The 12,149-nt window shown below is 31.7% G+C and overlaps 2 protein-coding genes across 7 annotated transcripts in view; one reads left to right on the plus strand and one right to left on the minus strand.

The window, feature by feature from the left end:
- Positions 1-3,894: 3,894 nt before the first annotated feature.
- Positions 3,895-8,386, minus strand: LOC112004501 (uncharacterized). 6 transcript variants are annotated; one of them, XM_024036753.2, is made up of 6 exons: positions 8,267-8,386; positions 6,314-6,433; positions 6,170-6,232; positions 4,916-4,978; positions 4,326-4,385; positions 3,895-4,224 (listed from the first exon to the last, which is right to left on the minus strand). In XM_024036753.2, exons 1-6 carry the CDS (start codon positions 8,274-8,276, stop codon positions 4,064-4,066), a joined length of 477 nt encoding a protein of 158 aa, XP_023892521.1. In that variant the 5' UTR covers positions 8,277-8,386; the 3' UTR covers positions 3,895-4,063. The 6 variants fall into 6 exon arrangements, with proteins under 6 accessions (XP_023892521.1, XP_065632990.1, XP_065632992.1 ...); XM_065776918.1 differs by having other exon boundaries at positions 4,916-4,981; XM_065776920.1 differs by having other exon boundaries at positions 6,170-6,235.
- A 1,896-nt stretch (positions 8,387-10,282) lies between these two features.
- LOC112004497 (cytochrome P450 CYP82D47-like) overlaps positions 10,283-12,149 on the plus strand; it is a 9,464-nt gene continuing 7,597 nt past the window's right edge. Inside the window, exons 1-2 of the mRNA XM_065776941.1 lie at positions 10,283-11,282; positions 11,578-12,148. Coding sequence (XP_065633013.1) covers positions 10,338-11,282; positions 11,578-12,148 — 1,516 coding nt within the window. The 5' untranslated portion in view covers positions 10,283-10,337. The remainder of the gene's footprint in view (positions 11,283-11,577; position 12,149) is intronic.

The raw sequence follows: 12,149 nt of genomic DNA on the forward strand, positions 1-12,149 counted from the left end.
TGAATGGACTTGTACCCACTCGTTTAGATAAAACTGTACAATGCATTTTGCAGGAATCTATAGTCTGTACTATTGAGTCTATGACTAAAACAAAAAGAAAAGAAAAGGAAAAGAAAGTGAGAAAAAAAAAAAGGTGCCTCAAATCATTGAACACCATGTTATGGAACAGAACAAAAACTCTAAAATCGAAACACACATGGGTAAAGTAGAGATTGAAAGGCAGCTTTCTTCAAGAGCTTCATGTGGACTGTGGGGTATCAATTCTATCCCAACACATTTCTGTAATTTTGGAATGTGTTTAAAAATTCAGGTGCCCAGATTTGGAGCCTTCCAAACGAGCATAATGTGTTTGGATCTTTATAGGCTCCATTATTATACTATGGTGTCTATGCATTTAAAGTCCACCAAGAAGCAAAGGGAAATATTGAAAACGAAACTAATGTCTGTTCTTAATTTTTACTAAACCCTCACTCTTTGATCTTGTTTTACCTTGTTCTTTTATATTTTTTATGTTTTGGGAGAAGAGAGACATAAAATGGGAGCAAAATTATATATATAGCCCCATTTTTAACAGAAGTGAGTTATGAAATTCTAATTAAGTTAACCTCAGGTAGGTAAAATGTCAAATTTCAAATCATGGGTAGACAATTTAAATTTTGATCAAACCACAGGTGGTTAAGTTGCAATTAGCCCATTATTTTTTGATATAGAAGTAAAGAACCTCAAAATAAGCTAAAATAAACTCATAAAATGAGTTGTTCATTTGGTTAAAATATTGTTTCTATTCTTTCTACCCCTTTTATTTTAAATGAAGTAAGGACAGGTGGCAATTCAAGGTTTAGTCCCTTATGTTACGTGTATGTGTATTAGAAGCACCCTTTTTTTTTTAATGTAACGTGGCAATACACTTGGCAATTTCAACATAAAAAATATTATTTTAATATCGCTATTAGCCACGTCAACCTTTTTCATCTATCAAGTAATGGCAGAGACCATTTTGACACAATCCTAAAAAAATTGAAACTAAACTGACATATTTGAAACGTTAAGGATCAAATTAATATATAGCTTAAAAAAAAGTTAAGGACCAAACTTGTAGTTTATCCTCTTATTTTTTTACCACTCTTCAAACACTCTCTTAGACCAGGCAATAGGCTGCCCCATATTAGTGACTTTCAAGTTTGGTTGGAGGAAACTCCTAGCCTCATTAAGTCCACGAGTACTCAGGATGTATCCAGTTCAATTTCTGATTAATGAGATTTGAAATGTCTTCCCATAAAAAAATAAATAAAAAAAAAAATAAGAAAAAAAGATGACTCAGAAAAATACTAGAGATTTTTTTAAACAAAAGAAAGAAAAAACAAAAATGGATGCCCACATACAGTATGGATTTCGTCGGGCCGACGATCAGTGCAGACCCCACAATTTCTATCATCATTGGTAAGAACCCTCTGCACAATGTCCAAAGGTTTAGAAAAAATTCAAAATGAAAAAACAAAATGATTGGATCGTGTTGAAATATTTGATTTTGAGAGCTAGTAATTTGTGTCTGGTAAACCGACTTTTTAAAAGCAATTGTTAATAATTTATATTAAAAAATTTTAATATAATTTTTATGAAAAATATAAAAAATCGTTAACAAAATTAATTATTTTTTTATTTTTTTTATAAAATATTTCTAAAAATAGTTTCTAAATTAATGAACTTGGAATATTCTTTAATGTATCCATGAGTAATTTATCTACTCTTATCTGTCTCCTGCAGCAGCTGTAGAAAATTAGAAACAGGAAAACAAAATTATATGTAAAGCAAGATTTATGAATGTGATTGACGTTGTCATGCTTGGGAGTTAATGCAATCACATTGGGATCTCTTGCTAGCTGTTTCTTAAAGTAGAAAAATGATACCAGATTTTTGTTTTTTTAATGTTTTGATAACTGAAATAAAGAAAAGTGGTACTTTGAAAAGTAAGAAAAAACTAATAGATAAAATAAATAAATAAATAAATATTTTACTAAAGTGAAAAAATAAAGTATAAAATAATAAATATGATACCACTGTTTATAAAGTGATTGACTAAACGACAAAAAATAAATAAATTTTTATCTTGAAACCAAATATATATATATATATATTTTATGATATACTAGCAAGTAGCTATCACAATCTTATCGTCAAGATTTTCTATGGACAATCAATCGTGCTTTTCATTGTCTAAAAATGGTCATGAAGAAAATAATGAAAAAAGACAAAAGAGGGAAAAACTAAGGAGATATTTTCTTACCTAATCTTTTTTTTTTTTTTTTTTTGAGAAGGATTTTCTTACCGAATCTATTCATACCAATCAGATAGGTGTTGTATATCTTATCTTATCTAGTTGTACATCTAATATTTTCGTAATTTAAAAAAGACCCAAAATACTCAAACAAAAGCTTGATACTCCTTAACCTCAATATTATACGCTGTAATATGTCCAATATCCCTTTATCATATTTCTATCCAAATGAATCATTTAGGTAGATTTGAAATTGTTTCTCCAAAAAAAAAAAAAAAAAAAAAAAGAAGTAGATTTGAATTTTGCCTACCAAATAACCAAAGGTCATTATATATATATATATATATAGAGAGAGAGAGAGAGAGAGAGAGAGAGAGAGAGAGAGAGAGAGTTATACCTGGTGTAATTTTAAGTAATATTTACACCATCTAATATTTTTTACTTAGATGTGAATTTTGATAAATCGGCCGCCGGATTACATTATCTTTTTATATTGTTCATACTTACAAAATTTAAAGATGATCAAATATTAATAACCATATTATCAATCAATTGTTTAAATTCAAGTTTTTATAATTTAAAATAATATATAAAAGATGAGTTTATGGATCGAATGATAAATTACATAAGATTGGCATGCGTGTTAAAAATATATAGAACATGTAATTCAACGGTTGGATTTTCAAAATATGAATTCAATAACAATTTATTGGGTGGTGTAACATTACATTTATTAGTAACACTTAGATATTTGTTAAGTAAAAATGTGTTTTTGTTTTGGAAAGGACCATTGGACATAGGAATGGGTTATGTGATTGATTTATTTTTTGGGTTCTTTGGATTTGAGTTTTAATTTTAAATTTTTGGTAGGGGAAGGAGGAGAATAGTGTTTTTTTTTAACCTAACCTTTGAATTTTATATATCTCTATATATTGTTTAAAAATAAAATTAAACTTTAAGGGGGCCATGGTCTTTTGAACTATTAAAAAAACTAGTGTGCAACCCCGTGTATATGCATGGGTAAATTTAGAACCAATCAAATTAAACTTGATTTAAGAATTACAACTTATACATTTTTTAAGCAATGAATTTCTAAAATATGTAATGATTTCTCATTATATATATATATATATATATATATATATATATATATATGATTTAGAATTTAATTGGATCTAGACTTTTCGGTTTTTGTACCAAATAATTTACTTGTCACAAAAATTAAAAAATTAGATGGGACACATGGCACAAAATTGAACTTCAATTAAAATTCAATTTAGAATCTAATTGAATTTAGACTCTTTGATTTATGCACCTAATAATTTACTTGATACACAAATTTAAAAATTAGATGAGACATATGGGGCAAAATTAGACTCCAATTCATAATTTAATTGGATTTTCTCTCAGTTCTGACTATTAATTTATACTAGCATGTAACTCGTGCTACCGCACGAGAATGGATATATTATTAATCATAAGTTTATTCATGTTTAAAAGGCTTAATTAAGTCTAAATTCATATTATTAAGCAGAAAATTTCATTATCAAAATTTAGCAATATGTTTTTATGATACTTCCAAAGTATTCAATAATTTTTCTTGTTTTATGACACCAAAATGAAAAGAATTATTAAAATTTTCTCATTAAATTAGAGCAATGTTAAATGATTCAAATTAGAGCAATGTTATTGCAAACATTGAATTATATCGCCAACGGTTGTCATGGAAATGCACAAATGAAGGGCCATTGTAATTCAGCAATTCTTCAAGAATTGGAGGTGCGTGTTTTAATAAAGCAAATAAATTAGTCCTTCTGAACAACACAATGAAAACTTTGGTTGTGATGGTCTTCTTGATTTCACATTCCTCTCTTCATACCATAGAATAGCCCCACAGCTCTCACAAGTTTGTGTTGGCTTGCCAAAATTCCATGGTTCAGTGAATTTACCTATTACAATCAGCAATATCGAATGGGAGTTAGATAGCATGAACAACGATGTCAAATATAAATTTCAAAGGATTTGGAAATAATCAATAAAAGGAACTTACGCTTCAAGGGGACATTCGAAGTAGTAACTTCAGTTTGTGTATCTTGCTGAGTCAATAAATCTATCAATCAAGAGAGGTGGCATGAGAAGGAGGCCAGTTAAAAGAAAAGGGTACAAAACCAATAGTGAGCACAACTAAACTAATTACCAACTAATTAGAGGAAGCAATTTTTAAAAAGAGCATAAATAATTTCTTTAGCTGGCTTTATTTAAATTTAAAGAATCTAGAACAAAATCAAGTTTTAGTTAGAATTTCAAATGTATAATTGGTAGCTATTGGAACAAAATTGTTTAGCTTTACAATTAAATAGAAAAATCTGAACAATTGCTAGCGGGGTTAATTGAGAGAGTCTTATTGTTGATTTTAATGGTAGCGGGCAAGAGAAAGAAAACAGCCAGCTATTTATTTATTTCAGCTAGTTAGGTAGTTGGGTTTACTGATGGAGTAATGGAAACAAACTGGATTTCGACTGGTTTTTCAAAGATTCATATGCATGTATTTTCATTTGGATGTCCATACATATAGTTTTAAAAGGCATATGCACAATAAAAATTTTAAAGGGAAAAATTAAGTTCTGTTCCATTCATTACCTGTAGGGGGAGCAACTTTGGCAGGGCTTATCACGTGGATGAAGTGCTCATTACGAAGATCATCTGCTGAATTTAGCATTATTAGTAGTGCAAAGATAGATTCCTGTTAAGGACATATTTTCTGTAGTTGGCTAATCCTTTGACAAAACGCACTTTATTTGTATTTGGGTAGATCTAAGTTGTGTTTAATACTTGAAGAAACATGTTGTTCAAGTCTAGTATTAAAGCCATGAAGATTGGACCAAGAAACAAGTGAAGAAAAAGTGTTCAATAAAGCTGACAAATAGCTCGACACCTGCGGATAGAAAGCTTAATAGCTGCTGGACACCTCCTCGACACCTGACTATCTGTCGAGCTCTTCAGCTGATTCTTATCGCAATCTCGATAGCTTCTCGATAGCTGGTCGATCGATCGAGAAAGTTTCTGTCCCCTTGACACCTTCTCGACACCTCCTCGATAGCTGTATCTGTTGAGATTCATTAAACCTCGACACCTGCTCGATAGCTGTTATCTGTCGAGATTACGAAAAATCAGATTTTTTATTTTTGGGCTAGGCTTATGTATTTGTGTAGGGTTTCTTTTCTCACAACCCTAGACCTATATAATGCTTATTTTAGAGGCCGTCACATAAGAGAATACGATGAGAACATATGCAAAAGGTGAGATGCCTTATTCTCTCTGAAAGAAGCTACTGCGTCTTTGCGCCTTAGGGTTGTGTAACCAAGTGCTTCTTGATCTTCATTGTTGATGAAGTGAAGAACTTTGCAGCTAACATTCTTCTTCCTCAAGTTGGTGAGTGAGTCACGTACTAGGATTCGTGCAACATCATCAAAGGGTGGCGTTCATATATTGAAGAGTTCAGAGGTTCTAAAGCAGTAGAAGGTTTCTGCTGTGAGTTCATCTACGAGGATTGTAGAGTCTAGGGACAAAGGTTTTGTACTAGATCTGAAACTTTTCTTTTCTATAGTGGATTACTTTTCGGGAAGGTTTCCCCCCAGGTTTTTTACTATGAAACTGGTTGGTTTCATTGGTTTTCCTGGGTCATCATATCTTGTCTTATTTATTTTTTTTGCTGCATGATTTTGACATGATATTGATGTTTGTTTGTTTTAACAAGTTTGATTCATAATAAATCTAATTAACAACTTGGGTTTAAAACTTGTTAATTTTATCAACCGGGGTCTAAATTTCCCAACAATTCCAAACAGCCATTGCACATTATTAGTACAACAAAAGTTCTGTTCCATTCATTACCTGTAGGGGGAGCAACTTTGGCTGGGCTTATCACGTGGATGAAGTGCTCATTACGAAGATCATCTGCTGAATTTAGCATTATTAGTAGTGCAAAGATAGATTCCAAACAGCCATTGCACATTATTAGTACAACAAAAGTCTAACCTGATATAGTATTGGATTCATGTGAAGTGCTCCCAAACATAGTATTCGCATTATTTGGAATAAAATCAGTTGCCACCTCTTCTACCATCACATCCACAGGAACATCTAATAAGTTGTCATCTATAAAAACAAAAACAAATACAAAAAAGTAAAAACAAAAATGTTAAAAGCTCTAATGAAAAGCATATTAACAATAAGTCATATAATTTACCAGTAATAACAACAACACTATCAGTAAAAAAGTAGCTAACCTTTTTCAAGAGAATAAGCAATTATTAATACATTATCAGGGCTAAATGCTAACCATATTTTTGTAATCACAACATAAATAGGGGAAAAAAACTGACCTTTGTTAACAAAATAAGTAGGTACTATGGAAAATCACAGCTAACCTCTAATAAATAGAATATGAACAGCCTATCAAATAATTGACCAATAATAATAACATAAACAATAAAAAAGAGCTGACCTTTGGTAAGAAAATAAGTAGTTAAAAATTCTTAGTTTGTTGGCAATAGAGTTTCCCAATTTTATAAGAATCTCTTGTGGAGGGAAAAAGCACACCAAATAAAGGCATTAATTGTAAAAACATAGATGACAATAAGCTGTTTAAAGACCCTTTATCATATAAGTTACGAACAAATTTTTATGGTAAATCAGAATATACTATTACGCAATCAAGTATACAAACTAATCATAGTATACAAACATTATGAATTGGCCTCATACCTCATAGTTATTTCAAGAACATTAATCAAATAAAAAAAATTAACCAAAGCCCAATTAGCAAATTGCAGAAAGAATGTATTCAGCATTATGTGTTCACCCATCATATCAAAAAACTACCATAAAACCAAGAATGGCTAAAATAAAAATTAACACTTGCTTATAGCTTCTTCAATATTTGCTCATAGTTTCCTCCCCGAAAGCATTAATCAAATGCATAAAATCAACTAAGACCCATTGGCAAATTGCACGATAAACTAATACAGCGTTATGTGTTCACCATCAATTTACAAACTAACCATAGTATACAAACATTATGAATTGGCCACAAAGCTCATAGTTTTTTCAAGAACATTAATCAAATACGCAAAATCAACCAAAACCCAATTAGCAAATTGCAGAAAGAATGTATTGAGCATTATGTGTTCACCCATCATATCAAAAAACTACCATAAAACCAAGAATGGCTAAAATAAAAATTAACACTTGCTCATAGCTTCTTCACTAAAATCAACCAAGACCCATATAGGGAAATTACATAATAAACTAATAATATCACAATCCAACCATAAAGTTCAAACATTTATGAGGTGGGTATTAAAAAATTAAAATTTTTTTTTTTAACAAAAAACCCACAAAAAAACTATGCATTCCCAATATACCATTTTTAAAACACCAGGAGTACCAACGGCTTTGGGTGAGGTCTTGTCATGGGCGCGTTTAATGACATGCCCACTGCCCATCGATCAAAGTAAAATTCACTACTTCGCTAAAATCGAAAACACCCGAAAAGAAAATTGTGAAAGCATGATTGGGAAAAAGGGTTTTTTTTGCGTTGTGTAAGGACGAATAAGAAGAAGGGAATCAAAAATACAAGAAAAGAGAGTAATTTTTTGCTTTTAAATGGGTTTGCTTGGAATGATCTGTGTGTGCGTTGCTGGCTTTGGTTTTGGGCTTTAAGAGAGAGCACCAATGATGAAGGTGGAAATTTTTTGTGTGACAAAAGGAGAAACTAATTAAGCAGAAAATAAACATGCAACATCAATCATAGGAAAAAAAAAACTTATATAATTAAAGGAAGGAAAGCATAGGCAGATGAAAGAAAGGAGTAATCAAACCTTAGGAAGAATTCATTTTGCAGAGCATAAACTAGGACCATTAAAATTGTGAAGAAAAGTACAATCGGAATAGATGCAAAACCTCTTCCTATATAAGATAGAGAAATACCCAAAGGCATGCATCATTGATACCGAGATATTCTTCTAAAATTCCATAGCATTCATTGAAGAAGAGGGGAGCTGTATATTGAAGCAGAGGAAGGATTTTGGGTTTTGAGAAGGGGAGGTGAACCTGAAAATATGCGGGTGTGAAGAGCAGAATGTTAATTGACTGAAATTTGGGTGTACACGTGTCACGCAATTAGAGTTCTAATTTGTGTGTATACGTGGCACATAATTAGAGTTCTAATTTGGAATTCAATTTCACACTCTCTCTGCTTCACCTATTATATATATGATTAGAGTCTAATTAGATCTAGACTCCTCGGATTTTGCACTCAATAATTCATTTGCCATAAAAATTTTAAAAATTAGATGAGACACATGGCACAAAATTGAACTTCAGTTAAAATTCAATTTATAATCTAATTGAATTTAGATTCTTTGAGTTTTGCACCTAATAATTCACTTGACACACAAATTTAAAAATTAGATGAGACACGTGACACAGAATTAGACTCTAATTTAAAATTTAATTAGATTTTTTCTCAACTTTGGCTATTAATATATATATATATATATATATATGATTTAGAATCTAATTGGATCTAGACTTTTTGGATTTTGCACCCAATATTTCACTTGCCACAAAAATTTGAAAATTAGATGGGACACATGACACAAAATTGAATTTCAATTAAAATTCAATTTAGAATCTAATTGAATTTAGACTCTTTGATTTTTGCACCTAATAATTCACTTGACGCACAAATTTAAAAATTTGATGAGACACATGGCGCAAAATTAGACATGATTTAGAATCCAATTGGATATAGATTCTTAGGTTTTTGTGCCTAATAATTCACTTGCCACAAAAAATAAAAAATTAGATAGGACACATGGCACAAAATTGAACTTCAATTAAAGTTTAATTTAGAATCTAATTAAATTTAGACTCTTTGATTTTTGCACCTGATAATTCAATTGACAAACAAATTTCAAAATTAGATGAGACACGTGGCGCTAAATTAAACTCCAATTTAAAATTTAATTGGATTTTTTTTGCAATTTTGGCTATATATATATATATATTTCGTCCATAATATACACCAAATATACCATATAATAAAAGCTAGGTATTGCAAACCATGATTAGATTAAGTATTTTTATTTTTATTTTTTATACAAGATAGAAATTATACTCTAGCCTAATTTAAGTAACTATACTCACTTTACACCAAGTGACATGCAACAAATGCTTTAAAATCACAAACATATTGCTCTAAGTGAAAATCTACTAATTCTTTTTTTTGAAATTTAGAATACTATTTTGATTAAAACTAAATATGAAGATTTTCAAAAGGTTTTTTTTCATTATTTATTTTTATAATTAAATATTATAAATTTTGTTTTCAATAATAATTTAATTTTACATGATTTGCCCCATGTAACTTGAATTTTTTTTTAATATAAAAAATAACCTATTTTATTCTTTAAATTCAATTACCTTTTCTTAGTTTATATATGAATTTAAATTTATCTTTGCATTACACTTGTATAATATTAATAGACTATATAGTAAAAGTCATGTTTTAAATGACATGATTGAACCAGCTATTTGGCCCTACCTTTTCCATTATTATTTTCTCTCCTTAGAATTTACATGACCTTTTTTCTCTCATCTCCTTCTCAAGCAAGCTTGGAAATTAAGATGGTGTCTAATACATTAGAGTTGAAAGAAAAGGAAAAATACCAAATATATTTAAATTAATTATCAAAGAATAATACAAAGTATCAGTGACCTTCATTTTATGGCACTGAGGAAGGACCCCAAACAATGCTAAAAAAATCACATCCCAAGGTGTTGAACCAATAGAGTTCATTCCAAACAAGGACAAATAACTATACTTTTTCTAATTGACAGACATGACATAATTAATGCCATCAACTATCGGAGATGGACAATGCTAAAAAAAATCATATCCCAAGGTGTTGAATCAGTAGAGCTCATTCCAAAAGCTTACACATTTCATTAGAAAGATATCCATATATAGGACTACAGCAACCTTAATTAGCCTAAAATGGATTTTCTTTCACCTTTCCTATATTCTGCCATAGCTGGACTTATTGCAATAATTCTTTTCTCCCACTATCTTCTAAAGAGGTCAAGAGTTGGCTTAGCCAAAACAGTACCTATTGCTCCTGGTGCATGGCCTGTAATTGGTCACCTCCCTTTATTAGGGGGAACCCAACCTCCTCACCTAACTTTGGGAGCCATGGCTGACAAGTACGGACCACTTTTTACTATCAAGCTTGGATTGCACCCAGCTTTGGTGGTGAGTAGTTGGGACATGGCCAAAGAGTGCTTCACCACCAACGACTTGGCCGTGTCATCGCGACCCAATTTAGTAGCCGCAAAACACATGGGCTATAACTATGCCATGGTTGGACTTACACCCCATGGTCCCTATTGGCGTGAATTGCGTAAAATAATCAGGCTAGAGCTACTATCAACCCGTCGGCTTGACCAGCTTGCCTATATTCGAGTCTCTGAAGTTGAGATGTTCTTGAAAGGTCTATACAAACTATGGACCAAGGAAAAGGATGGGTCAGGCCAAATTTTAGTGGAGTTGAAGCAATGGTTTGGGGACCTGAGTCTCAACGTGATTCTTAGAATGATCGCTGGAAAGCGGTACTTTGGTGTTAATCATGATGTTGTTCAAGAAAAAGAGGCACGATGCTGCCAAAAGGCGGTGCGGGATTTCTTTCATTTTCTGGGTTTGTTTGTAGTGTCGGATGCAATTCCAGATCTTAGGTGGTTGGATTTGGGTGGACATGAAAAGGCCATGAAGAGAACTGCAAAAGAGATTGACAACATTCTTAGGGAATGGTTGGAAGAGCATAAGCAAAAGAGAGCCTCTGGTGAAACTAAAGAGCAAGATTTCATGGACGTAATGCTTTCAGTCACTGATGGAGCAGACCTAGGAGGTTATGATCCTGACACAGTCAACAAAGCCACATGTTTGGTATGCGTGCTTCCTCTCTAAATAGGAGAAAATAATAATTTGATATGAGTTATGTTCTAAACAATATGTCTAAATACATGATAAGTTTCACATGATTGATATATAATAAAAGAGATATCATAACAGTCATGAAAGTATTTTTGTACTAATCACAATTTATTACATTAAAAATGTGAAAACATTTATAAAATTTGTCATGCCTATAATATTGTTGTGTTTTTAAACCACTAAAATGATATGAATTGCTTTGTTTCACAGTATCATTTGGACATGAATAACAATTTTCATTTTGCAGAATTTGATTGCTGGTGGAAATGACACCACTGCAGTAACCTTAACTTGGGCAACATCACTATTGTTGAATAACCGCCATGTATTGAAAAAGGCCCAAGATGAGCTTGACGATCAAGTGGGCAAGGAAAGAACTGTAAATGAGTCGGACATAAATAAGTTGGTGTACCTCCAAGCCATAGTTAAAGAGACTTTACGTTTGTATCCCGCGGCACCATTATCAGCACCACGTGAATTCACCGAGGATTGCACCATAGGTGGTTATCATGTCCCAAAAGGCACCCGGCTAATCCCAAACCTTTGGAAAATCCAAACAGACCATCACAAATGGTCAGACCCATTAAAGTTCAAGCCGGAAAGATTTCTCACCACCCACAAGGATGTTGATTTTAAGGGGCAAAACTTTGAGTTTATCCCATTTGGAAGTGGTAGAAGAATATGCCCTGGAGCATCTTTTGGAGTTCAAATGGTGCACTTTGCACTTGCTAGTTTTTTACACATGTATGACATTTCTACTCCCTCGAATGTAAAGGTTGATATGACTGAGAGCTTTGGACTCACAAACTTGAAAGCCAC

Source organism: Quercus suber, unplaced genomic scaffold (assembly GCF_002906115.3).
Source record: "Quercus suber isolate HL8 unplaced genomic scaffold, Cork oak 2.0 scaffold_145, whole genome shotgun sequence".
Lineage (NCBI taxonomy): Eukaryota > Viridiplantae > Streptophyta > Magnoliopsida > Fagales > Fagaceae > Quercus > Quercus suber.